Source organism: Hetaerina americana, unplaced genomic scaffold, assembly GCF_022747635.1.
Source record: "Hetaerina americana unplaced genomic scaffold, ioHetAmer1.1.p SCAF_3, whole genome shotgun sequence".
Lineage (NCBI taxonomy): Eukaryota > Metazoa > Arthropoda > Insecta > Odonata > Calopterygidae > Hetaerina > Hetaerina americana.
This window is the reverse complement of record NW_027286874.1, coordinates 108,106,592-108,133,523: the sequence shown is the minus strand read 5'-3', so window position 1 is coordinate 108,133,523 and position 26,932 is coordinate 108,106,592. Positions and strand designations below refer to the sequence as shown.

The 26,932-nt window shown below is 41.3% G+C and overlaps 1 protein-coding gene across 2 annotated transcripts in view; it reads right to left on the bottom strand.

The window, feature by feature from the left end:
- Positions 1 to 1,609: 1,609 nt before the first annotated feature.
- Positions 1,610 to 26,932, bottom strand: part of LOC139690291 (carbonic anhydrase 2-like) — a 64,585-nt gene continuing 39,262 nt past the window's right edge. For both annotated transcript variants that reach the window (XM_071587651.1, XM_071587652.1), the window contains exons 2-7: positions 23,866 to 23,928; positions 18,290 to 18,460; positions 17,392 to 17,551; positions 16,479 to 16,584; positions 8,988 to 9,290; positions 1,610 to 1,811 (exon numbers count right to left, since the gene is read on the bottom strand). In XM_071587651.1, the coding sequence (XP_071443752.1) occupies positions 1,710 to 1,811; positions 8,988 to 9,290; positions 16,479 to 16,584; positions 17,392 to 17,551; positions 18,290 to 18,460; positions 23,866 to 23,928 (905 nt within the window). In that variant the 3' untranslated portion in view covers positions 1,610 to 1,709. The remainder of the gene's footprint in view (positions 1,812 to 8,987; positions 9,291 to 16,478; positions 16,585 to 17,391; positions 17,552 to 18,289; positions 18,461 to 23,865; positions 23,929 to 26,932) is intronic.

The window sequence follows — 26,932 nt, the reverse complement described above, 5'->3', positions numbered from 1 at the left end:
AGCTCAAATGCGATAGAAGTTACCTCCGAAGGGAAGTGTTATCGGGCCTCTCCTATTCCTAATTTACGTTAACGAAATTGACTCCGTAGTCACTAGTACGATACGTTATTTGCCGACGATGCAGTGTTTTACCGTGATATCCGTGATCTAGAGGATAAAGTAACTTTATCAGATGACCTTAATGCTATATAACGCTGGTGCGACACTTGGCAATTAGAATTAAACTTGAAAAAGTGCGTAGTAATGAATTTGTGGAAAAGAGAAATTCCCTCCCGAACGCCTACTGCATCGGGAACAGCGAAATACTTAGGCGTTACCTTAACTTACGACCTGGTGGGCGTGGCATTGGTATCTTAGTTCACGTATTTTTGCCATGGCAACGGCACTTGTGTTTGGGCGTGCATTATCTTGAGGAAAGATGACTTTCTTCCTTGCTAAACCATGCCTTTTTTGTGTATCTTTGGCTGGAGCTGGTCCATCTATGGAGGTAGCGTAGTATTGTTCAGGAATTGCTCGACCAGTGGGATGATAAACTTTCAGTAGAATCTCTTTTGTATGCCAGCCAATCGATTTTCAGGCCAACCGTATTGTCTTTTCTTTCTTTGGTAGCGGCGAATCAACATGTTTCCAATGCTGTTTTGTCTGTAGGGTAAAGAAGAGGGCCCATTTTTCATCTGTGGACACAAATTGACGCAGAAAATCCTGTTGTTTGCTCTTAAAACGGGTCAAACATTGCTCGGAAATTTCCACTCTGATGCGTTTGCCATCCTGCGTCAAGAGTCGCGGCACCCATCTAGCAGATGAATTTCTCAAATCCAATTTCACTGTTAAAATGTGATATGCCCGTTCAGATGACATCAGCGATTTCTCGCAATTTCAGTTGGCAATCCTCCATGATCATTTTATACACATTTGCAATAACATCTGGGGTGGCAGTGACACATTTTGGCCGACCACTGCGCGGATCATCATCTAAGTTGTCCCGATCAAGCATAACCTCATTTGTCCACTTGGCAACAGTTGAATACGAGGGAACAGAGTTCCCCAGTGTTCTGAAAGTCTGCATGAATTTCCTTTGCTTTAATACCTTTCTTTACGAAGTACGTATTAAATCACTACCCGAATTTCCATTTTTTCCTTCTTCACAGTTTGCTACAAGTGAGCAACAACAGAGAGGCGTCCACACCACAGACCTCTTCCCAGAGCACTGACGCGTTACGATTTCACTCACAAATGGCCCCTTCTTTCTTTTCCCTCAATGGAAATGGAAGAAGGGAACATTAGGCCCAAATTTCGCCCAAATAAAGACCTATCTATCAATCTATGAAGGATTACCTCTTACTACGCGGAAACGCGTCGCGCTAGTGATGACAGCTGGTGGTGATTCCGAGAACCTTTAACACTACCTTCGTATTTACGATTTGACCGTGGCAGCTGGAGGACTTGTAATCCAGGTTCAAATTCATGAATCCCCTCAAAGAATATACAAGTAAATTTAGAAAATTCCACCATGACAGATATATATTTCAAAAAAATTATTTCAGAAAGGTAATATTATTAAGCTGGAGGAAGGAGGATGGTGACTACAAATAAACAAATGATTTTGACACAATAAGATGTCATTTAATACATAAGTGAGAATATACAAAGAGCGTAATAAATAAAAATGTACAAAGTTGATATGACGGGCCTGCCACCCAGGCCTCGAGTTAATCAGCGAGGAAAATATTTCGGCCAGCGACGGGTTGGCACGGGCGGAAGTTCTCCTTGACTCTTCCCGTTGGAGACATCAGCTGCCTGAATTCAGCAATCTGCAAAACAAAAGAGATGATTTCATATTAGAAATAGGATTCATTTAAGCATGAGGTTAAATGGACCATAACTTCGAGCATTATCTTTAAGAGGAAAGGAATAAATTAAAATTGCATATGGAAAGTATACACAGAAATTCAGAGTGACGATGGAATTTCATATGCGTGTATCAAAATGATCATTACTAGCGCGAATTAATCATTCGCAGTTTCGAACTGTTACCATACCGAGTTAATTTCTCATCCTTATCGGTAGCGTATTCATTCGCTCTCAAAGGGCTCAAACCGTAATCCAGAGGACACAGCAGCTTTATCAGATGACCTTAATGCTATACAACGCTGGTGAGATACTTGGCAGTTAGAATTAAAATTAAAAAAAGTGCGCCGTGATGAATTTTTGGAAAAAGAGCAATTCCCTCCCGAACGCCAACTGCATCGGGAACACCGCAATGGAATGTGTAGACTCGATTAAATACCTAGGCATTGCCCTCACTCACGATCTCTCCTGGGTGAAACACACACGGGTAATATGTGGACAAGCTAACAAAAAATTAGGATTTAATAAAAGAGCCCTTCGTAAAGGTGATGAAAAAATCAAATAGAAATGTTACCTTTCGCTGGTTAGGCCTTATTTAGAATATGCTGCAAGTACATATATGGGATCCTCACGAAGTTGGATTGATTGCCGAATTGGATCGCGTGCAGTGTAGAGGAGCTAGATTTGCAAAAGGCTATTATGATGAACTCAATAGCGGTAGTGGTCAAAGGAAGGAATGCGAGCATGCGTCCATGGCAATGAAAGCGAACATGCAAGTGGTTTGGATTCCTTTAACACCCGTAAATAGTAAATTCCAGATGGATTTCCTTCAATGGATATTTCCTCAGAGTGGCTGAAACTCGTTTCCAGTTTGAAAGTTGCGGAAACCAAAATTAGTTTAACATAAATAGAAAGCATCGTTTGTACTTTCAGTAGAATAAAACAAGAGTTTAAAATGTGGACATTGATTAAATTGCTCTTTCAGTTTGTACGGCACACTTGAACGCCCAAATAGACTTAAGAAATCTATCTATATTAGAGAACAAAGAGTAATCAACCCGAAGGTCGGTTTGGTAGGTGACGGTAGAGTTCACCCAGTATTAAGCCCTGTACGGCATGTGAAATTCACACATCAGGGTAGGGGGGAGGCAGTTCCTCTGAAACCAGTTCCCATGGGAACCATAACCCGGTAAATGAAAAAAATTATCTTGCGTCAAGTTGATAAACCGTTGGAGGCATTTTTGACTCAACACATCTGCATTAATTTTTTCTATTGTATTTTTTGTACATTTCAGATACGGCTTAGTTCAGTCGACGCTTCCAATACCTCGGGTTAGCTAGCTTTCGATATATAGTAAATGAGTGCGCGAACTTCCTCGCACAGCATACGCAGTTTCCTGTCACCCGGAAGTCCTGGCGCCGCTGAAATAAATGGGCCAATGGGCGCACGCCAGTTTTCCTGGTGCAACGGAGGCGCCGGTCTGGCTGTCTTTAGCCGGGGGAACCCGAAGAAAGAGGGGCGGTCACTAAGCGAAAGAGGTTTCCGTTCCGAGAATGAAAGCGGTAAAACGGGAGCGGATGGCCTCAGAGGGGGAAACATTTACGCGCGTCCAGTGGAGGGCGGTGGTGGAGAAAGAGAGAGGCTAGTCAATTCATTCCGAATGCATTGTGCAGAGGCGTAGAAGGAAATATCGGTTGCCACGAAATAAGCGCCCGCTAATTAATTGTAACTAATCGTATTGAGCTAGATTTGTAAAAGATTATTATGATAAACTTAGTAGCGTATCCAAAGTTCGCTCTTCCGTTAACTCGATGGGATTATCTCCCACTAAATGATCATCTATCACTTGATTAATGAGAACGAGTTATTTCTTTGATTCAAATATCAAACAAAACACTCATTAACATTAATTAACTGACTTAATTATTTATCTGATAATAACATTAATTACCTATCATCTAAGTGTAGAACAGATAGATTTAAGATGCCATTTTTTCCACGAACGATAGGGGATCATTAAAACATTGTTCGACCGCGGTAGGGTCATGTTCGTGTCAAAATTAGTCTGGTGTGTTCACTCCCTGCCACACACCCCAGCGGCGGCTTGCAGGGTATATATTAATACAAATAAAATAAAATTAAGTGATTGATGATTATTAAGTGGGAGATGCTCCCATCTGTTAACGGTAGATCGAATCCTGCCCGAGACGTGGATACCCAATTGACGTGTAATGGTTATTCCCGCATTAATTCACGATTTGGATAATTTTATAATTCCTACGACTTTAAAAGCCCAATTGTTTACAAGACTTGCTGTATACTAAATTAAATACCTAACCATTACCCTCACTCACGATCTCTCCTGGGTGAAACACATACGGGGAATATGTGGACAAGCTAACAAAAAAATTAGGATTCATTAGAAGAGAACTGGGTAAATGGGATGAAAAGGTCAAAGAGAAATGTGATAACACCATGTGATGTCGTTGGTTAGGCCTCATTTAGGAATATGCTGCAAGTATATGGGATCCTAACGAAGTTGGATTAATTGCCGAATTGGATCGCGTGCAGCGTCGAGGAGCTAGAATTGTAAAACGTTGTTATGATAAACTTAGTAGCGTATCCAAAATATTAGAGCAGCTGGGCTGGGAATCATTGAATGAAGTGAAGGTTAAATTACAGATCAAATCTCTTGCATAAATTGGAAGGATGTCTCTTCAGCAGTGATGTTGAAACGGTATTATTACCCCCATCGTACTACGGTATGAGAGATCATGCCAATAACATTAGAGAGAACAAGTGTAGAACAGTTAGATTTGAGATATCATTTTGTCCACGAACAATAAGGGATCATAATAGCGGCCCGAATATGACCGCGGTGGGTCATATTCGGGTCGAAATTAGTCCCGTAAGTGTTCAAACCCCTGCCACACACCCTAGCGGTGGCTTGCAGCCTACCAAAATAACTACTTTGTTTTTTGAAAACTTGTACTTCCTCAATAATTGAAATGGGTTTCGATTGAGTGGCCCATGCCAGTTTTTCGTATTCCGTTGCAATTTTTTTTCCTTGCAGGGATCAAATTTTGATTATTTTGCGGAAAGTTCAGTTTACCACGATTTGGAATATATTCACTTATTTTTTTTGCGGCTTAAAATATGAAATTTAGTTTGAAAGCCCGACATGCTAATTGTAGCATAATTATGTTTAAAAACAAAATATGTAAGTTTTATTTGGAACAGAAAAGCCTAAGAATTAAGTATAAAATGGTATCAGGTATCCGACTGAGGTAGGGGTAAAAATATTCGTGCCAAAATTAGTCTGGTGTGTATTCACCCCCTGCCACACACCCTAGTTATTGATTGCAGGGCAATAAAAATACTAAAATACTATTGTCTGGGATATGGATGCGAGGGGAGAGGCCCCAGTGCACTGATCATAATTTTGCCCCCCGCATGCGGCCTTTGTCGCAGCACGACAGTGGTTTGGGAATGAGCAAATTTGTGCCACCTCGTGCAGGCCAGAAATTTGGAATGAATTCATGAATAATGTGCACACCCACCATGAGAACAGTTTTTCCCCGAAATATTGGTGCTCAGGTTTAACCTACGCTCCATTGAGTGATTCCCAGCTAGGCTGGGAATCACTCAATGGAGCGTAGGTTAAATTACAGATTTAATCTCTTGCATAAATTTGAAGGGAGTCTCTTAGGGAGTGATGTTAAAATTATATTATTACCCCCATATTACCCCCATCGGTAGGAGAGATCATGTCAATAAAATTAGAGAGATTTTGTGTAGAACAGATAGATTTAAGATGTCTTTTTTTCCACGAATGATAGATGATCAGAATAACATTGTCCGACCGTGGTAGGATCATATTCGGGTCAAATTATTCTGGTGTGTATTCATCCCCTGCCACACACCCTGGCGGTTGGTTGAAGGGTATGCATATATAAATAAATAAAATAAATACACACCCCGATTCATCCAATTTCTCTCTTACAAACCTGAGAAATGTGGAAAGATTCTTTGGACGCTTTGTTCACAAACAAGCTTCCGCTTTAATCGAAGTAGGCATCAAGCTGTGTTTCTCAACTAAGGCAAGAATGAATCTTAGATCTGATTATTATTGGCGATAGACGATTGAAAATATTTTCAATGCCTTACAGCAATGAGAAGCACTTTCACAATGCGAGTAGTTCTATGTACTGTTGAACATTTGCTTTGTTTACAAACCCGTGCAATTAGAAAGAAAAAATGTAATCGATAGCGCATGAATATCTTTCAAATAAAACTTCTAATTCATTCATCGACCCATTTGAAGAACTACGTGAATTCTCGGAATAAAACGGGAACGGGCTTCGCATGCCAAGAAGAACATCCTTTGGAAGACTCAGCGAACACACATGACCGCGGGAATCTCGATCACTGCGTCACTCGACGGCGTGTTATTTTCGTACACATCACTGGTATTGACATCTTTCATGTGTTTTTGTATTAGGAGCAGTCAAATGAAAACAGAACACCCGCTACGAAAACTAGTCCGCGCACCAACACGGACATAATCCAGCAACTGCGTGCGCCTGTGAGTTGTCACCCTATGCAGTTCTCCTCCAAGCACAGCGATGGCCCCAGTATCGATATGGAAGAAGCTAGCTTCTAACAGACTGTGTGGTATGGCGGGTGTTCGGTTTTCATTTGACTGACCCTTAGTTAGAACCATGCCCTTAGTTATAACCACGCCCTCAGGCTCCGGGTAGTACCCCACGGCAAGGATGAGTCACATTGAGTCATTCGCCCAACTGACCATTGGTATCATCGTGCCCTCAGGCCCCTGGTAGTTGACCTACGTCAAGGAGCTCATCCACTGAGTCATTCGCCCAAAGAGATGTGTTCCGCCGCTCTGGGAAATTCCAAGTTCGCATCTCTAGATTAAAGCCCTCCGAGCCGAGCCATAATTGCCCTCCACCGAAGGATTTAAGCGGAAGCGAGAAGATTCGCTTCCTTGAATCTCTTCGAAGGTCCGAACGCGCGTTTTCAGGGACAAGATCATCCTGAGAACTGACAGCGCATGCGCGTGCTCGATTCAAAGAGGTGCGGTGGAGAGCTAAACGGCTTCACCGACTGATCAAGGTTTGATTCCAATCACTGATTTCACGAAGATATTTTGAAGCCCACTCTTCGGTGGAGGGGCGTTCCAAGTTCACCCAGGCACACCGTCCGGTTGAATGCAATCTAAAACGGGCGGCTGGAGTCACAAGCACACCAACATTCCACGTTAATTTACGACGCAAGTCATTCGGAAAAATCATTTCAAGGAATGCAAGTAAGTCGGTCGGCACCGCCAGAGCCGAAGAACTAGGCTTCGGGTTCCCTCTCTAGGTACGTGTACTTGGCGAAGTCAAGGAGGTTTAGGGGCGAACAGCTCGCTACACTTCGGGGAAAAGGCACGTGATGCACGGGGGAGGAACGGTTAACAGAGCGGAAAATGAGACGCGCTTGGTCACGCGCTTTCAATTGCCGTCAGCGTGACATCTGCGCGTTTATCGGTTAAATGGTTATATCCGCACCTGTAAACATTCGTTCGAAAGTCTCTCTTTACCCATCATCGCGGAGGTCACGGAGTGAGGAGAAATTAATCACTCGAAAGTTTCTTACCCTCTTGACTTAAAGCTATTGTGACGTCACTTGTGATCGTGACTGCGTCATTTGTCAGATCTTTTCACGATTTATTTCCAACGTCATTCTGAAGATTGTTCACTTAATTCTTTCATGAAGAACCTAATTCATTAATCGTTTAAGTAGCGTACGAAGCGCTAATATTTTATCGTAACATATATCTGTTATTACTTTGATAGAATGTCGTAAATATTTTTTGGTTGCCACGCAGCGACAACGGAAAAATAGCAACATGATAATAAAAAGCCATCCAAGTTAAAATTTTTGATTACAACAGAAACATTTTGGGGGCGTGCACACATGAGTAACGAGTCTACTCCCTCATTGTGCTGTCTTAATTTTTTTTAAGCGCCGTTCCCAAACCTATGGCGTGCGTTTAGCATTTTACGCGCAGTGCTCCGAAATATGCCTTCTAGCCAAAACAAACTGTTATTTCTTTGTGGAAAAATTAGTCGAGTCCAGAAACATCCCATCCATTCATCGCTTATTACATTTTATTATTTGGTAGCATTAACGCACTAGAAACCCCAGTTATCGCGTTCAGCGTAGGGGAGCTAGATTTGTAAAACGTTGTTATGATATATAGTACTTAGTGGCGTATCCAAAATATTGGAGCAGCTAGGCTGGGAATCACTCAATGGAACGAAGGTTAAATTACAGATTGAAGCTCTTGAATATGAATTGGAAGGACGTCTCTTTTAGCAGTGATGTCGACAATGTATTATTAACCCCATCGTACTCTATGGTAGGAGAGATCATGTAAATAAAATAAAAGAGATTAAGAACAGTTATAATTAAGATTTCATTTTTTCCACGAATGATAAAAGATTAGAATAACGTTGTCCGACCGCGACGGTATCATGTTCGGGTACAAATTAGTCTGGTGTGTATTCACCCCCCGCCACACACCTTAGAGGTGACTTGCAGGATACTAAAATATCAAATATCAATATCAAATATCAGAGCAATAGAGTAGCACTCTGGATGTTTGTTAAATTAGAGCAGTCGAAGGTTGAGGTCGATACGTGATTCTGTTTTAATCGGAAAAATTATTTTTAAGGAAGGGAAAGGAAGCGGCCGTGATATCATTACTTCTCATGTTCATGTTTTAAATTCAGTCGTTTAGTCACTTAATCAAGTGTGAGGGCAATGTCATACGTGTGTGTTAACCAAGGAAAAACTAAAACAAATAAAAAGTAATTCGAAACTATTCAACGGCCAATTTAACTAAATAAAGGGCTTTAATAAATGGATAACTAAACATATACGTCACTAGCATAAAACACAGGATTTGGACATAAGTATGGTCCGCATGTTAATAGGAATCAACTCTTTTTTTCCCAACTGCCAAGTTGCTCCGCGAGTTCCAAACTCGTTCGGAAAACGAACTCTAATGCTTGTGCCCACACGTGCCGCTGCTATCAGTATTGGAGCGAATGAATCTCTTCCCCGGACCCACCTGCTTCGTGGAGATGGGCGTGGGCTCCGGGAACACGATCCACGTGACGTTCTCGTCGTATTGGGGCGTGGTCAGCGATCCCAGGTAGGTGAAGTAGCCGCCGCGTCCGCTGGCGCTCCCCGCGAAGTGCGACTGCACGACGCCCTTGACCCAGAAGAGGGCGGCAGCCGCTGCCTCCTCCTCGCCGTCAGTCCCTCCCCGCACCGCCGAGGGCCTCACCAACGCGCACTTTCCCTTCTCCGCGCACACGTCCTTCACCCTCGAGGACAGCATCGACAGGCCATCGTTCTCGATGGCGCCCACCTTCAGAGGAAAACAAGAATGAATTCATTAAGATTAGGCGATGAGAAATCGCGAGGCCCTCGTGACGGCAAAGAATCGAATCATTTGCAAGTGGAGGGGGCATGCATGGACGATTCTGAAAACAAAAAGTTACGAGGGAATATAAATCAACAGACTACTTATTTGATTTCGTAAAGGAATATCCATCCCCTTGAGTATTATGTACATATGCGGGTCGTGGTAGTCCAGGGGGTAAAGCACTGGACTGCTGACCGAAGGGTGCCGGGGGCGAGGCACTCTGAGCACCTGCAGTTCCACCCAAGCTATTTGATTTTTTGGGTACCAGACCTTCCTGGGAAACCATAACCGGCACAGGGAAAGGAACTGGCCCCCCTACCCTGATGTGTGAATTTCACACGCCGCATAGGTCTTGGTACTGGGTGAACTCTACCATCACCTACTAAACCGACCTTCGGGTTGATTACTGTGTTTTTTTATATACACATATATACACACATACATATATTTACAAGCACAATTATGAGTATATATATATATATATATATATATATATATATATATATATATATATATATATGAGTAAAATTTCCTCTTGAGCCGAACCTAACCGTTCCTATCAACATTCAGGGTCAAACCAATGATGATTCGGCCCAGTTGGCGTGAGTCACCAGAGGTCATTTTAACGGGGGCGACATTCCACCAGCCTCCCCTCGCCGTGATCGCGAACTGAGGCAAAGAATGCCTTGTAATCCGTGTCCCTCTCATTGAAATTCTAATAGCGCTCCGTGTCGACAAAAAACGATATCCTGCCATTCAATTCTTGAACTGTCTTCATCACGTTACACACGCGTACTTCCTCCAGTAGAATATTGGTGAGACCTTGAAAGTCTAGGAAGATAATGACAAACGCATTCTTAAAAACACTCTGCAATGAAAACTTTCGTCAGGAAGGAAATTATAAATGTTTAGCAGCAACTTTTGATCGATTCAATCCAAAAGAAGAAGTTTTTAGAAAACTTCCGATCAACCACACAAATCCTTATCCGGCAATGTAAATTTGCAAAAAAAAATTGTATCTATACCCTACGACTTAGTAGCGATATGCTATGACGCGCCAAATACTTTCCTCAGGCTAGAAAAAATAATCCGAAGATGGAAGAATATTTATCAATATTTCTCTTCGAACACAGAAGACAAAAAAATGCGATTACTGTTTTCATTTCTGTGGTGGCACTGAAATGAACTGTTACTTTTGAACTCAAAATGCCCATTAAACGATACCAGTTTTGAAATAAAATACAGAATAACACGATGCGTTTAAAAGGAAAATAAGAACACAAAAACAAATCTGAAAAAACACGTTTTTTAAAACAGAACTATTGTTGAATGGATCCAGCTGCCTGGAGGTTTGTTTGAGCCCTTTCCAACCAATCTTAGGAGTTTTAAGAATCTACATCTACATCTACATAATACCCCGCAAGCCGCCGCAAGGGCGTGTGGCGGGGGGTGTTAGGTCACCAACCGTAAAAAGGAATAAGTGTAAAGAATAAGTGTAAAGAATAAATGTAAAACAGCCACTGGGTGATAAACTTCATTGATCAGTGATTATTATAATATTGTACTTGTTGAAAATAATGTTCTGTACTTGATGTGGACGGCGTGAGAAGTTGTATTGCAAAAGTGAATGATGTGTGATAACGGTGCGTGATTTTCAACGGTACATGAAATTGAAGAGTGCGTGATTATGGACGGAGTGCGGCGATGGACGGAGCGTTGTAGCAAGTATGGTGTGAACCAACAAGCCCTTGTGTAATGGCAAAGGTGCGGTTGGTGATCTTAAAATGCCATTGCATACAAGAGCATTTTGTCTCATATCTGTTCTTCTTTTGTGTGTGTATGCATGTATGTGCATTTTAAGAGTGACTGTTGACCAGACTTGACCGTTGCCACCAGGACAATTGCCTCTTTGCAACGAGAAATAAAAAACAATAAATAGTCAATTCAGCCATAGTCAATTGAAGCTAATTTATTGAAAATCATTAGAATTTCTCCTACGTTTATTTTGGAAATTCAACATTCGTAAATTCCAAAACGCCAAATGGTCATTCGCTGGAATTTATTCATAATTTGGGAATTGTAAAGATGATATCTTATAATTTAGATTCTTGAATGCGTTTTTTTTTCACGGACGGAATTCAATACAACCCGTGTTGTTCGTAGGCGTTATCCTAATGTTTGGAGCATTCATTCTCATTTCCTCATACTTTCTTCACGGGTTTTTCAAGCTATACTCTTTTATATTTAAAAAAAAATAGCTTTTTGCTATCCATCTCCAACTCTCTCGTCGGTTTGAGTTTGAGAAAAAATCAAATTCACACGAAGTTTTAATTATAGCATACATATACCGATTTATACGGCTACTTTCAGAAGTTTTACTCCATCACTTGTAAAGTTTAAATATTTCTCATTTTTTTTAAGTTCAGAAATATACACCTTCAAGGAGGAATAGACTTAGTCTCAGTTGAGACGTCAGACAGCCTCTGAAGCCTACTAAGGAGGACAGCAAGCACGTGGGATGGACATCTTGTACCAATGCCAAGCGCGATACCGCGGAGCCTTGCATGCGAAGTGAATTCGCCTCGACGGCAAGACGCGTTGCGTAAAACGAGAAACAAGTTTGCTTCAGATATACGTGCATTCCACGAAACGTGAACGATACATTATGATTTATCATATTTCCACACGCAATACGAGACACTTGAAAAACATGGAACATAACATGTATACATTTTTAAAATATAATCGTGTTAAAATGTATCTATACTACAACAAAATGTACTTACGTATACTACAAACATAGAATGTATATATATATACTGCAATATAATGAGTAGTAGTAGTAGTTTTGAGGGGAGGCGACCGACAGCTAAGGTCATTTGCGCCATAGGGTAAGGACAGGAAAGGATGAAGGGTGGAGAGAAACCCGGCGTCGGCATTGGCCTACTCTTTACGAAAGGCGCCAAGGGCGTATACTACAAACATAGAATGTATATATATATACTGCAATATAATGAGTAGTAGTAGTAGTTTTGAGGGGAGGCGACCGACAGCTAAGGTCATTTGCGCCATAGGGTAAGGACAGGAAAGGATGAAGGGTGGAGAGAAACCCGGCGTCGGCATTGGCCTACTCTTTACGAAAGGCGCCAAGGGGTCCGCAGCTTAACGTCCCATTCGACGGACGGCGTACTCACTCAAAGTGCCCTCCACAAAGCACCTCAAGTAGGGATCGAGATACCTCTGAAAAATATTCAACACCGCCGGGATTTGAACCCGCGCCCTCAGGGTGGGAAGCCAGTACGTTAGCCTCCGCACCATCTCGATCCCCTGCAATATAATGATTTTACAACATTGTGCACAGGGTATTTCATTAAATAATCGGTTTTTTGCAATCCAACATAAGAACATTCACGTACTCTCGACATCAACATTAATAAGACGACTCCTTATTTCCGGCTGTTACGAAATAGCTTGATTTCAATGTGCTCCCGTGGACGAGAAAGCGACCTGTGAATGTTGGCAGTGGATAACAATCGGCATCTTGAAGGAAGCTAGAATCGGACAGTTTGACAGCATTCAATTTTTCAATAGAACTGGACGTTGGGAACAATAGGATGTTGACGCAAGGGGGACAAAATGCGACTTTTGTAGGGCAATGCAAATGCCTATAGATCTTTGATTCTTCATGCTGAGACGGGACAGCAAACTATCCTCCGCGAAAGTAAGATTTTGCTTTGCATGTTACGGCGGGCTTTCGAAGATAGGGCGAGGTTGGTGAGAATACGAGGACTTGGGCGGTAGCTCTTATCTGATGAAATTAATATCGTACGATAGACATGCTTATTGAGTCAACGTGGTCTGTGCAATAAATGCGCGAACTGGTTCAATCTGGCGGCCATGACGCGGACTATAGCCCCGCCCGCTACCGGCGATAGTTGCCCGAGACCCAATGAGCCGTCTGTGCTTGGCGGATCGTCGAGCTGTGCGTATGGTGCCGGTTGTGTTAGTTTCTGTTGCCCTTGTTTTTACCGTTTGTCCAAAATGGAAATTGACGGAATCACGGAGTAAAGAATCAGCATCAAGTTTTTGGTGAAGTGCTGAATAAAAGTTATCAATAAATTACTGAAATGTTGACAACTGTTCACGGTGATAATACTCTGAAGGAAACATCCGTTTTCATGTGGATTAAGTGTTTTAAAGATGGCCGACAAGCCGCCACGGATGATGCGGGGCCCGAAAGACGTTCGACAACCTGTGTTGACGACAACATTGATTTAGCTGATGAACTGAATTTAGGAAAATCTACAGTGCGTACCGTTTTAACCGAGCATGACGGATGGATCCTTCACCATGGCAATGCACCTGCACATTCAACATTGATTGTTCGCCAGTTTCTGGCAGAAATTCAATCACCTTGATCCTTGATCATCCTCCTTATTCGCCAGATACTTACTATCCCCCTGCGACTTTTTCCCTAAATGCAAAAATGTGTTGAGGGGACATATCACTGTGAATACGTGGAAGACACAATAAAGCAAGAAACGACAAAAAGACTGAAAAGCTTAACTGCCAAGAGGACTTCCAAGGGGGCTTTATAAACAGTGGAAAAGAAGAAGATGAAATAAGTGCATAGCCTACGAATGGAGAGTACTTTGGAGAAGGGGACTAAATGGATGTAGACTAAATTTTGCAAAATAAAGTTTTTAATAGCCTCAGTTCGCGTATTTATTGGAGAGACCTCATACTATTTAAAGGAGAGCTGATCTTCCGACACAGTTTGGGGTGCCAAGTGTAAAAATCATTCACCTGGTCAAGGCGAATGATTTTTACATTCTGAAATTGTTGCATTGTAATAAACTATTTTATAAACCATTACGGAAAAATTATAATTTTTTCATGGGAAGAGAGAGAGAGAGAGAGCGCGCGATATTATGACGACATCGACTCTTGAGATGACGCAACGAGAACACAAAGCAAAAGACAAGAAACAGAACAAACTCAGACAAAATTTGCCTAATTAGTACTAGGCCGTACGCACCACACCGTCAAATCTACAGGAAAGGTCAGAGGCCTGTGTGTTTCGGGATGCGAAAGGGATCCTGCTGACTGATTACCCTGAAAGAGGCAAAACAATTACAGGCGAACAGTACTTCAAATTTCTTGACCAGCCGCGTGTCAAAATTCGCGGAAAAGAAGAAGAAGATATGCGTAATTGCATACTAGCAACGAATGTGAAGTACTTTGGAGAAGAGGACAAAATCGATGTACGAGACTGAATTTTGCAAAATAAAGTTTTAATGGCCTCGGTTCGCGTATTTAATGGTCATATGGAGTATTATGTTACCAGGAATTGAAATTCATTCCCGATTGTACAAATTCCTCCCGGAGAATATTCCTTCAAATGTGCCAACCCATTCATTAACGGCTAAACATTTCAATTTCGGATCGCACCACGGCGAATGCGCCTGCTCATTTCATTGGATTGCATAACATTCAGGCCGCGATTTACGAACAGTATTCTTACATTAAGTTCCTCGTCCATATGCGCGTCAATTTTAAGAGACGACATCTCATCGGGTGTTCAAATGAATCTCTCGTGTTTTAGTTACTCCACGAATTGGTACAGATAGTCCATTTTCCGGGGTTAAAATCAATGGTGCTCGAATGATCTGTTAGAAATAATCTCTCGAGAATAAGATTGCTTTCTTTAGTGAAAGCTTGGCTCAGCAGGTGGCGAGAAAAATTGAACTCTCTCCAACATTTAAACTCTTCCGCCATTAATTATTGTACGTTGGCTCGGCGCACCCGTTTCGAAGACTAATGACATCAGGCAAGGCTTCAGTCACGCAGCCTGCAGCGCCAAGTGCATAGTGTTTTTTGCGGTTAGTTGTTACAGCTCATCGCGAGACCGTCTGAGCACAGATTTCCAATATTTTCTTTTTAAAATTAATGTTCGTGGAATGAAGAGTATTGTCAGAACCGCATTCTCAAACATTTTATATGAGTTTCCAATGGTATCGAAAAACCAATTGTCATAATCTTAAGTTATAATCTTAAGTTTAAATCATAAGAATAGATCTGAAATATTTCGAAGACCTCGAAAATAAACGACTGCCAACATTCAATTAACGATCCAGTTATTTTAAAAAAATAAATATTATCTCAGTATTATATATACGAATACATTTATCTAAATTTGTGACTAATTCAAAGTATTATTGTATTATTATGAATTCAAACGTGGTATTGAAAATGTCAATACCTAATTGTTTTGAAGCTATCGTAGCTTTTTATTCAAAAATATATACCTTTGCTGAAAACGCTAATAGCTATAAGGTATATTTGCTGTTAATTTGAAACTAATGAGTGTAAATATGATATTTGTTCGCCGTAGACTCCTGAGGCAAGTGATAAGTCTCTTTTCAAGAAACATAACATGTTTTCAAAAATATGAAATATTCCACGCATTATGTAGAAGATTAAACAGTAGTTTTGGTAACACATTCACAGTAATAAGCACGCAGCGACACTTTCACTGTCCCGGTGGCTCGGTGAATTAGAAAGAAGACTTCAGTTCAGATATACGCAATCTTAAGGCAAAAATATTTGTATTTAAACAGCTCATTTCCAATTTGTATTCCAGCAAACCTCTTCTAATCTTTAATTTCTCCGTTCCCTTCACATTAGCTTTTTTCAAATCTTGGACCATACTCATCACCTGTGGAATGCATTGGGTGGGTTTTCCCGGTTGTTGCACAATAAAATGACGTGCGTACATGTCGGATGAATCCCAACGAATGGGAAATGTGTTTAAGTAGCAGGGAGAAATGTATCCATTCGAAACCACTTAGATCTCAACAGATATGTTTGAGACAATATGAGGTCCTCTGCGACAAAATTTCCCAGAGCGTGACGTCCCACCTCAGGGAGTTTCCGAGGATACACCTCGCCAAAATCACGGGCAATTAAAAAAAAAATTAGTTCTAAAAAAAAATGACGGGAAGTTTTGACGCAAAAGATCCCTGGGCTGAGACCCCTTACACTGTCCCAGATATTGGTAAAGTCCGCATAATAAACATAGCAGTCAATGTTTTTATCCGTAAACTCTTGAATACTATAAGTAATTTTTACCTCCAGGAAAATGCCGATGACGGCCAGGCCATCTCGGTGCTTGAAGGCCTCTGCAACGCTGCCGTAGGAGCGGTTGTAATGCACCAGATGGGCCTCCATGGCATACCTGCGACAGCAGACAATGGATTTTACTCAATATGTCATTGCGGTCGAGTCAGCGATCAATTTCGGATATCATTATGGCTGAAGAGACCAACGCTCGAAAAGATTATTGAATCGCCCTGCTTCGTATTAACGATAAAAATTCATCAGACCATGATTTTCGGAATTTTTATGAGAGCGACATTTCAACAAAAAAATAGAAATCAAAGAGCGGAAATTTTTGCTCAAAGTTAACTCATTCAAAATCAGCTGCGATACACGGTGATTTTCACGTCATTCAAGTGAACGTAATAACGTGTTTTCGGAGATGGACACTTTTTGCTCTATTCAGATGTAATTGAATCATTTCGGTAGGCGTCAAAACTTCAATATCATAAATATTACCAAAACAAACGAGAACTCCGTCCTTTTAGTTTACCTCCGGAAGTAAGTGAGAAATAGAGCAGTAAACACAACCAATAAAGGGCAGGAGCCGTCAAAGTTAATCATTCTCACTCGATCCTTACCACAACAAAACACATAAAACATTGATGATATAGAGATAGCCTCAAAAGACAAGGTCAGCTGCAGTTATCCACCCAGCACAATTGTGCAACTTTATCTATGCATCTTTATTACAGGAAAAAACAAGAGAACTACCAGGAAAACAATAAAAAAGTGTTAACGACACAAACAGGAGTGCCCTTTTCCAACTGTATGTGAAAAACAAAAACATTGCACTAAGAAGACACCTTTCCCGGATAAAAATTCTTCGAGATGGAAAGGCGAACGACCAATGCGTCCTTTTGACTGAAAAATATCATACACAAACCTTTTGTCGTCTATGATGTGCTCGGAGCCCAAGTGGTTCTCGTTGCCCCAATGGAAGTGCATCTGGACGAATTCGTATTCCGCGGACAGCGGTCCTCCAGTCAGGTAAGGCATCGCGGCCGGGCAATGGCAATCATCGTCGTCCACGAACGACATCTCCACTGCGCGGGAAAGATCGAAAGGAAAAAAATATTGAATGACATACGAAATGCGTCCTCCGTTAGCCACGAGTGACAGAGTTGCGGAAAATTAAAAGTAAATTGCTCTAAAATATTTAAATCCATAATCTACAGATAAATGTTATCACGTCCTGAAGCAGGATGATACGAGAAGAAGTACATTGGAGACTTTTGAAATGTGGGCGTGTAGAAGAATGGAGAGGGTGAAATGGACAGAGAAGAAAACAAATGAGGAAGTACTTGGTATGGTGGGCGAAGAGAGGGGTTTGTTGGGAGAAATCCTTTGGAGGCAGGAAAAGTTAATGAGGGGCGTCTTGACCGGCAGTGGGTTGTTGAAGATTGTAATAGAGGGGAGAATGTTGGGCAAAAGAGGAAAGAGAAGGAACAGGATAGGGATGTTGGACAGGATGAAGGGAGGAAGAAAGTACTCAGAGATGAAGAGGGACCTGATATAGAGTAGGTTGCTGGATTTTGTATTTTGTTAGGGGCCACAAAATATTTATTTGGTAGTTGTGCCTATCCAAAAGCTACCTTTACCGATAGATTACCTTAAAATAATATGTGATCACAGAAACCCATCTATGGGAATGGTGACTAATCTATCCAGGTGGATGTGATCTAAGAGATTCCCAAGAAAATGAAAATTTTAAGTAAGAGAAGGGGACGAATTAAACAATGCATGAAAGAAGCGAATCAAGCGCACCCAAGGATGGCTCTTACCGGAGTGACCGGTGTTCTTCAATGTGATGGAGGCATGCTTGTCCCAGTGGTGGTGCAGGACGAGCGCCGGGAACCTCCAGGGGATGGCGGCGGACGAGTCGATGGCCACCGGGGACTGCCTCGGCCCCGAGTAGGTCTTGAACTCTTCCGGAACTGCTTCCGCGTCCTCACCTTTTGTGAAACGGACAATGTGCTCGGTTTTAATTAAGGCTTTCGGGGGACACGATGGAACAATTAAGCTTAAACAAAAGCACAATGAAAACAATCAATGAAGATGTTTTAATTAATGAAGGTTAATCGTAATAACAGACCCAAGGTGAACGTGGACATCATTACCACTATCTCCAGAACTCCATTGAAGGGTCAAGCCCTTGGAGGAGAGTTGTAAGATCTCCAGAAATTGAAACTCGTTTGCTGCAGATTTTTCCTTGGCCAGGTTTTTTTTCTTTTTATGGAAATATTTGGACTTGCCTGGGTAAGTTTTGATAATTCCAGCTGCAACGGGTCTGTTTATTAACGCTGGAGGTTTGCACTCACACTCACTGCTTTAATAAGTTCAAGCCTTTCTTTCGGTTTCCACAAGGTTGCCAAGGTGTAATTGGAGGCACTGAGAAAATCGTACCTTCAACAACTATTACGTACCAGTCTGGGCACATAACTGATTATGAACTCATCATTAGGTAGCGGAGACAATGAGAATTAATATTTCTTTTTTATTAGAAGGCAACTTATCTTCTGAATTCCAATGGACGCGATAACATCAGTACAAAAAGTTCATTGGTGGATCCTAATCAAACGCCGAAATGGCAGCTTAAGATCCTTCGACTAAGCGCAGGAGGCCCTTTAGTAGTTCGATGTTTAGTATCATGGTAACAACTTCAATGAATGATAAAATAATCAAAAAATAAAAATTCGACATTCTTATTTAGATTCAGACAACAAATGTCGATATTGCAATCTTTGAAGTTGGTTCAATTCACAGTTTGATGGATTCCCTGCGTCGATCATTCAATGTACTCATTACATTTTAGCATGAAGCCACTAAACACGCGCAAGTTATCCGATGAGAGCTTTTCAGGCTTTTTTTTTACTTTGTCCAAAACTCAACACTATAATAAGTTATCGGATAAAATATTGTTCATGTCGTGACATGAAACATAATTTTATGTGAATAATAGAGCTTGTGAAACTTGTTAAACGACACAGCATTTTTATTGACATTCAAACACAACCCAAAAGATGTTCAGATAGGTGAAGACAGAGGTCACCTAATATTATGCCCTATTCGGCGAGTTTTCACACATCGGAGAATTAAGGGATTCCTTTCCATATATATATATATATATATATATATATATATATATATATATTTATCGATTTTCACCTCCAAAACAATACGTTTCACACTTCAGTCCACATTAAACCAACCAATAAGCAACAATATCTTCATTTCGACAGCTGCCATCCTCCTCACACAAAGCGCTCCATCCCATTCTCACTCTCTATCCGTGGCTTCCGTCTCTGCAATAACACCCCCTCCCAACAGAAATACTTGGACCAGCTGCATGAATCCCTCAGAAAATGTGGGTACCCCGAAAAACTGCTAAACAGTAAAATCCTCAAACCGTCAACACAATACACTCCCCTCCCCAAACCAAACCGCCCAAAATGCCCTAATCTTATCACCACTTTCTTCCCCGGAACACACAAAATTAAACATCTAATCCGTGACCTCTTCCCAATTATCAATAACACTCAGTCCACATCACTTTTATTCCCACACTGTCCCTCTGTTTCGTTTAAACGCCCGTCGAACTTGCGAGACATCTTCAAGTCCACAAATCCAACTTCAAGCACCCCCGTCTCTCCCCCGCCCCTATCCGCACCATGCAACCGCCCACGCTGCAAATGCTGTCACCTTTTAAGACCCTCCCCCTCACTCAGTACCAACTCCCAACCACTCGCCACCTGTACCTTAAAAAAATATTATATATCGCCTCTCCTGTAACTTCTGCCCTGCCTTCTACGTGGGCGAATGCACGACCGCACTTTCCCTCCGCATGAATAACCACCGATATTCCACCTCCAAAACACCTCCCACCTTTCTTAATTACCCCATCCCTACTCACACCGCTTCCCACAACCAATCTTTTGACGACTGCTTCTCTGTTTCGGTTATTGAAATCCTTCCCAAATCTGCGAGTATAATAGAAGTGAGAACCCGCGAGATGGCGCATATCTGGGTGGCCCAATCATTCAAACCGCCCGGGCTGAACCAAGCCCACTGAATGCATCAATTGGCTGCCTACATATCCCCCCCACCCCCTTGTTCATTTCCTATTGGTCCCTTTACCTCTCCTTCCCCCACCTCTCCCCCGCACATCCTCTCCGCTCTTCCCCGAGAACGCCATTCTGAAGACGACAGCCGTGCTGTCGAAACGTAAAATAACAAATTGTGAGTGTCCTTTCTTTGTGTTCTAAAAATCTACATCTGTGTTTTTTATATATTTGTGTGTCGCCGAAGAGCGTTCCATTTCGAAGATATTTTATATATATATATATATATATATATATATATATATATATATATAAACCATAAACACAGTTATCAACCCGAAGGTCGGTTTAGTAGGTGATGGTAGAGTTCACCCAGTACTAAGCCCTGTACGGCGTGTGAAAATTCACACATCAGGGTAGGGGGGCCAGTTCCTTTCCCTGTGCCGGTTATGGTTTCCCAGGAAGACCTGGTACCCGAAAAATCACTTCAGCTTGGGTGGAGTTGCAGGTGCCCAGAGTGCCTTGCCCGGGAATCGAACCCGGGACTCTCTGGTCAGCAGTCCAACGCTCTACCCACTGGACTACCGCGACCTATAATATATATATATATATATATATATATATATATAGCACGGCACAGGGAAAGACACCCTTACCCTGATGTGGGAATCTCATACGCCGTCGGGCTTTGTACTGGGTGAACTCTATCATCACCTACCAAACCGACCTTCGCGTTGATTGCTGTAAAAAAATATATATATACATGTAGATATATATACGGTACAAAACTACATTTACTTGTATTTCCCAACAAAAAAGGCAACCTGAAATTGGACTCTACAGTAAGCCCCTCTTCAATTCTACATACTTCTTTCCACCCTTCATTCCACCCAACATGCCTATTCAATTGCTGCCACTTACTCGCTTGCCAAACACTCACCCCTTTATCACAGTCTTCAACACTCCATCGCCAATTAAAATGTTCTGCATCCACCTCCTCCTTTGGATTTCACCCAACAATCCCCCCCGCCTCTTCCCCCGCCTCTTCCCCCACCACGCCCTTCTTCCCTTTGTCCACTTCACCTTATCCATCCTTCTCAACACCAACAATGCCTCCATTCTACGCCTATCGTCTTGATTTGATGGCTATGTTTCCAAAACAAAAATCGTACAAAACCATGCTCCATATCAACGAGTCGTTTCTTCACTTTCTTACTCAACGACCCTGTTATAAATCCTCGCCTTCTTCTGAAAGCTTATTCGTCAAACGTAATTATTCTTCCTATGTCCCTACTACTTTGAACATTTTGGTCAGTAACTCTTCCGAGATAAGTAAACTGTTCCACGGACTCTCGTTCATGATATCCTATCTCAATATTTAACTTAGCCTCTCTCTTTCTCGAAAGATATTTGTTCTCCTTTATTCCCATCCCATGCATAATGCGCGGGCTTTCCAATGCTTGCAATTCCTAGGCTGACTGGTAAACTAAAGCTTGATCATCCGCAAACCTTACTGCTTTTATAAATTCCCCACCAACTTCCATCCGTATCTCCAGTCCTTTCCATGCCTCCTTTGCCATTTCCTCCGCATACTCTTTGAAAATCACGGATGATAATGGACATCCCTGCCTTACCTTTCGTCCTAACGCAAACCGCCTTACTCGCACATGAGCAGGCTGAGACACGTACAGGTTGCGGATAAGTCTCCTAAGCCTCGGATCGACTCCTATTTTCTGCAATACATTCATTACTTCCCCAATTCCCTCTATTCGACGCCTTTTGGAGATTTACGAAATAGACGCATACACTCTGACTCTGTGTTTCCCTCTATGAGGCCCCTCATTACTACTGAGGCATCACAAGTGCCTCTTTCCTTCCAGAATCCAAAAGCATCATCCCATTTTCATAATGGAAATCATTTTCCCTCTCCTCCATCCTCTTCTTGATGACCTGAAGAACCACTTAAACTGCGTGCGAAATCTAAATTATTCTTATACAGTCCTCACATATGGCATGAATTTCCCTTTTTTTAGAATAGGAACTAACATGGAACTGACGATATCTTCCGGCCAAACTCCTCCTACATAAATCCTACGATTAGCCCATAAAAACTTCCTCCCACGCTTTCCTAAAATCTTGACGTAGTTCTGCGAGAATATTGTCCGCCCCCACGACCTTATTTAATATGACCGGACCTAAGCTATCCTCAACTACGTCATATTCTCATTCTACTGCCTGGACCTAAGCTAGGTGGAATAATGCCTTGCCATTTATAGCTTCCCCATGCATTCTCTATTGAATCTTCCCTCGTTCAATTAATATCCATGCTAAATTATAATTGACTGATTATACGGATTCTCCCTCCTTTTCTTGCTGGCAGTTTTCCACCTTCTTCCATAGTGCACCCATTTCACCCTTAATTCTTTCAGTTTATTATTTAATTCTTTGTACTTCCTTATGATTCACTCTGTTTTTTAAATTCTCCAAACTCCTCCTCTATTCTCCATCTTTTTCATCATATCGGTCTTAATTCATAGTTTTCTTGTCTTTTTCCTATACTTTCGTTCGTAGCTTTCTTTATTATTTTTGGGTTGTGTTTCCATTAATCTGTCAGTCTTTTCCCTTTCCTTACACATAATTTCCTCAACAGCCTGACAATACTCCCTTCTACATTTCATATCCTCAACTGTCTTGCATTTTATTCTTTTGAATGAGACATTACATTTCTTACGTTTCTGTATGTGTGTGTGTATATATACACACACACACAAATACCTTTGAAATGGAACGCTCTTCGGCGACGCACAAATATATAAAAATACACAGATGTAGATTTTTAAAACATAGAAACACAAAGAAAGGACACTCCATATGTGAGTGTCTCTGTGTGTGTGTCATAGAAGTGTTATATATATATATATATATATATATATATATATATATATAACACTTATGACTTTTATGAAAGTCTCATGGACGAACTATGAGTTCCGTCCTTCTCTTCCTCGAGAAAGGTGGCGTGGACCACCGAAAATTCGAAACCTAGTGAGTTTTTGTGTGTTTTTTGATTTTTCCACTAGTGCTGACTTCAAGTACATTATACGCGTGCCCACATAACTTATTAATGTAATCTTACCTTGATTATTTTAAACATTGGCCAGAATGTAAATCTTATTCTTTCAAATGTTGTCTTATTTGCTTGGGCATTTAAAGGTTTATATGCTTATAATCATAGTTTATTTAAACCAAAAAGATAACGGAATTTAATAATTACGGAGGTAAATAAATCATTTCCTTACCAATCAGACGATCATTCTTGTCCGCCGCACTCCTCGGCTTCCGAACCCAATCCCACTTCTCGGCTGGAAAAGATTGAAGAAAAACAGTTGGTTATTGATTTGCCACGGTGTGTCAAGGGAAAAACAATTAAAAATCGCCTTCTCCTTGTGCAAAACAAAACTTCATAATTATAATTTCGACACAATTTTATATCAATCCTGTTTGGTTTGCAGCGTGGGCGGTTGCATGGTGTGGACAGGGGCGGCGAAGAGACAGGGGTGTCCGCAGGTGGTTTACCCCACAAGAATAAACATATAATCCGTGAGCTCTTCCCAATTATTAATAATACTCGGTCCACACCACTTTCATTCCCACATTGTCCCTCTTTTTACTTTAAACGCCCGTCGAACTTGCGAGACATCTTCAAGTCGACAAAACCACTACATATATAATATATTTATATATGTGTATAAATATAATGGAAAACCTCTGAAGCATGATTCCAAAGTACACTTAAAAAAATCAAAAATGCGTCTTTTAATTGCAAGACTTCTTAATGATTAGATAAATGGAAACTCGGTGAAACTTAGCGGAGGATTACGTTCCTGATATCTCCGCAAGAAAGAAGCAGTATTAGCAATGAGAAATGTAGAGTTTGTTTCTCATTCCCGCAGAAAACGATTTGATGCAATTTATCTGCTTTATTAAGCAATTAAAATAAGTAGACGGCAAAATGAAAGCTAAACGATGAATGAAATTAATGTTGGCCAATAATTTTCCGATAACAGTTTATTTTTGTTTTGAGATGAAATCGGGAATCGGAAGATTCAGTTGACCAGCCTGAAGGGAGGTGTATATTTACGCATATACGTACAATTAAATACTCTAAAAATTAAATCCACTGGTAGTTTCACCATACGGCGCGAACCACTTTTTGAACGGCAATGCTATTTTTTAATGTAGCATATTTAAAAAATTTATTACTTTAAATTTGGAAGTCCCGAGGGCACAAGTGGAAATATACAGAACCTACGATCTCATATGATTGAGGTAAGAGGGAAACATTCAAAGGCAAAACAGGAGCCTAGAAGCACAAGGAAAGTGGGGAAAAGTAGGGGAAACTACGCCTAGTCTATCCTCTAATCGTGTTCTAAATACCGGTGCATATTAACCTTGGTCGTGGACCACTTTTCCATCAGAATTTTTACTACACAAACGTGTTGATCCAAAAGCCGAAACCTGGAAATTTTAATACACGCCTTCAAAATTGAACTCGAATGCTAATCTCCACAAAGAAATGAAAATATTGACGATCAGATAATTTTTGAGATTGCAATCAGGGACCTGATAAATCAATTGATTGATTGAATTTCAGCCCAAAACGGCGAATAGACGTTGTCGGGAGATCCGCTTTTTCACCAACTAAGTAGAATGATTTCTAAACGTAATAAGTACTGAGTATCGATGAAAACCAACCAAATGAATAGGAATTCACGATCAAAAAAACCGTTCAGTATTTCCTCAGTTATGTGCCTAGATCTCAGTGAGAAATATTTTTTAAAAACTTGAAAAAAAGAGTGTTTGAAATTGGTACCCCCCAAAGGAACGTGCGATTGCTAAATGGTTTCTTGAGAATCAACTTTCGTCATAGCTATTGCTTGATTGAGCATTAAAAGTCGTTGTACTTTAGAACCAAAAAAGTAGTTTCATCAAACTTCAAGAACTTGTTTATATCCCAGTAAGAATCCAGATACATTCATAAATTTATATCCCTCGAGGAATGCTTTTATCACCCCCCCCCCCGCCACGCATCCCAGCGGTGGCTTGCAATTTAAGATGCAATAATAATAATTATAATCTCTCTAATGACTCATTCATGCAGCATACTTCGCATGTTCATACATATGAATGTATTTATAAGTTTAATGGCTAATATAATATGTATATGACGATGGGTTAAATGGAAGAAGGGACCATTTGGTCTCAATTTCGCCCAAATAAATACCACTATCTATCTATCTATCATGTTAACCAATAGCACCAACAAATCACCAAAACCAAAGACGAATTTCAGCCAGACATTGCATCCTCGCCAAATCTCCGATAAAGCATTACGAAAACAACGTAAAACGAGACTGATATTGTGACTGTCCCATTATCTTTATTGGAGTGTGTAGGTGATAGACACTAAATTGATTGATTGCATCGCCGGCGATAGACTACGCAACAGAGAAAAAGAAGAAGAATTGTCAAGAATGATGGTGACATACTATATTTGATTGGCGCGAAGACTAAATGGTACGCTTGGCGAGGGCAGTCTCGTCCAAGCGCTGCCAAGATTAAAAAAAAAGGGGGAAGCAAGCTGAAGAAGAGGGGTGAATACACTTCAGGCTGGAATCCCTTTGAAAATCAACCTCGGGCTCAAGACATGAATTTGAAAGTCAACAACAGCCGCAGATCCGCGTCGTCTCTCTGGCTGAATATATGAAATATGCGGACTGCCATTTTTAAAAAAAAGTCGCCTTTATCGTAAGGCTGTTGAAGTTTAAGTTTTAGACTTCCCACTTTCGCAAATCGCAGAAAACGAAATAGCAATGACTGTTTACACAGATATTTTTGGGTTGTTTTCGCGAAAACGGGAGGATGATCCCAAATGATGAATAGAGGTTGCGAACTTGTTTTGTCCGACAATCCCTGGCAGGGACCACGACGAATCCAGGGGTTTCGCAAACAAAGCCTTCCCCGGCTCCGAAGACTTGACGAAACGGAATTGAATTCGCCATGGGCAGGGTAGGGCGGGCAGGCTGACATTCACTTCTCGGGCGAACCGTGTGTGCGGGGTCGAGGGGGGGGGCATTTTACCCCGGAGGAAACCGCGAAGGAGAGCGAGAGAAAGAGAACACGGCTCAGCGAAGACCTCAACGACAATGACATTTTGGCGCGCGCGCGAAACTTATATAATTAAGTTGTAGAAATTGCGATCGACGTCACAATGTGCACAGACGAATATTTGACCCTTGTTTCAACCGATAGGATACCAAATGGCAAAATAAAATACTTTCGACAACGTAACAAAACCGACTCGTG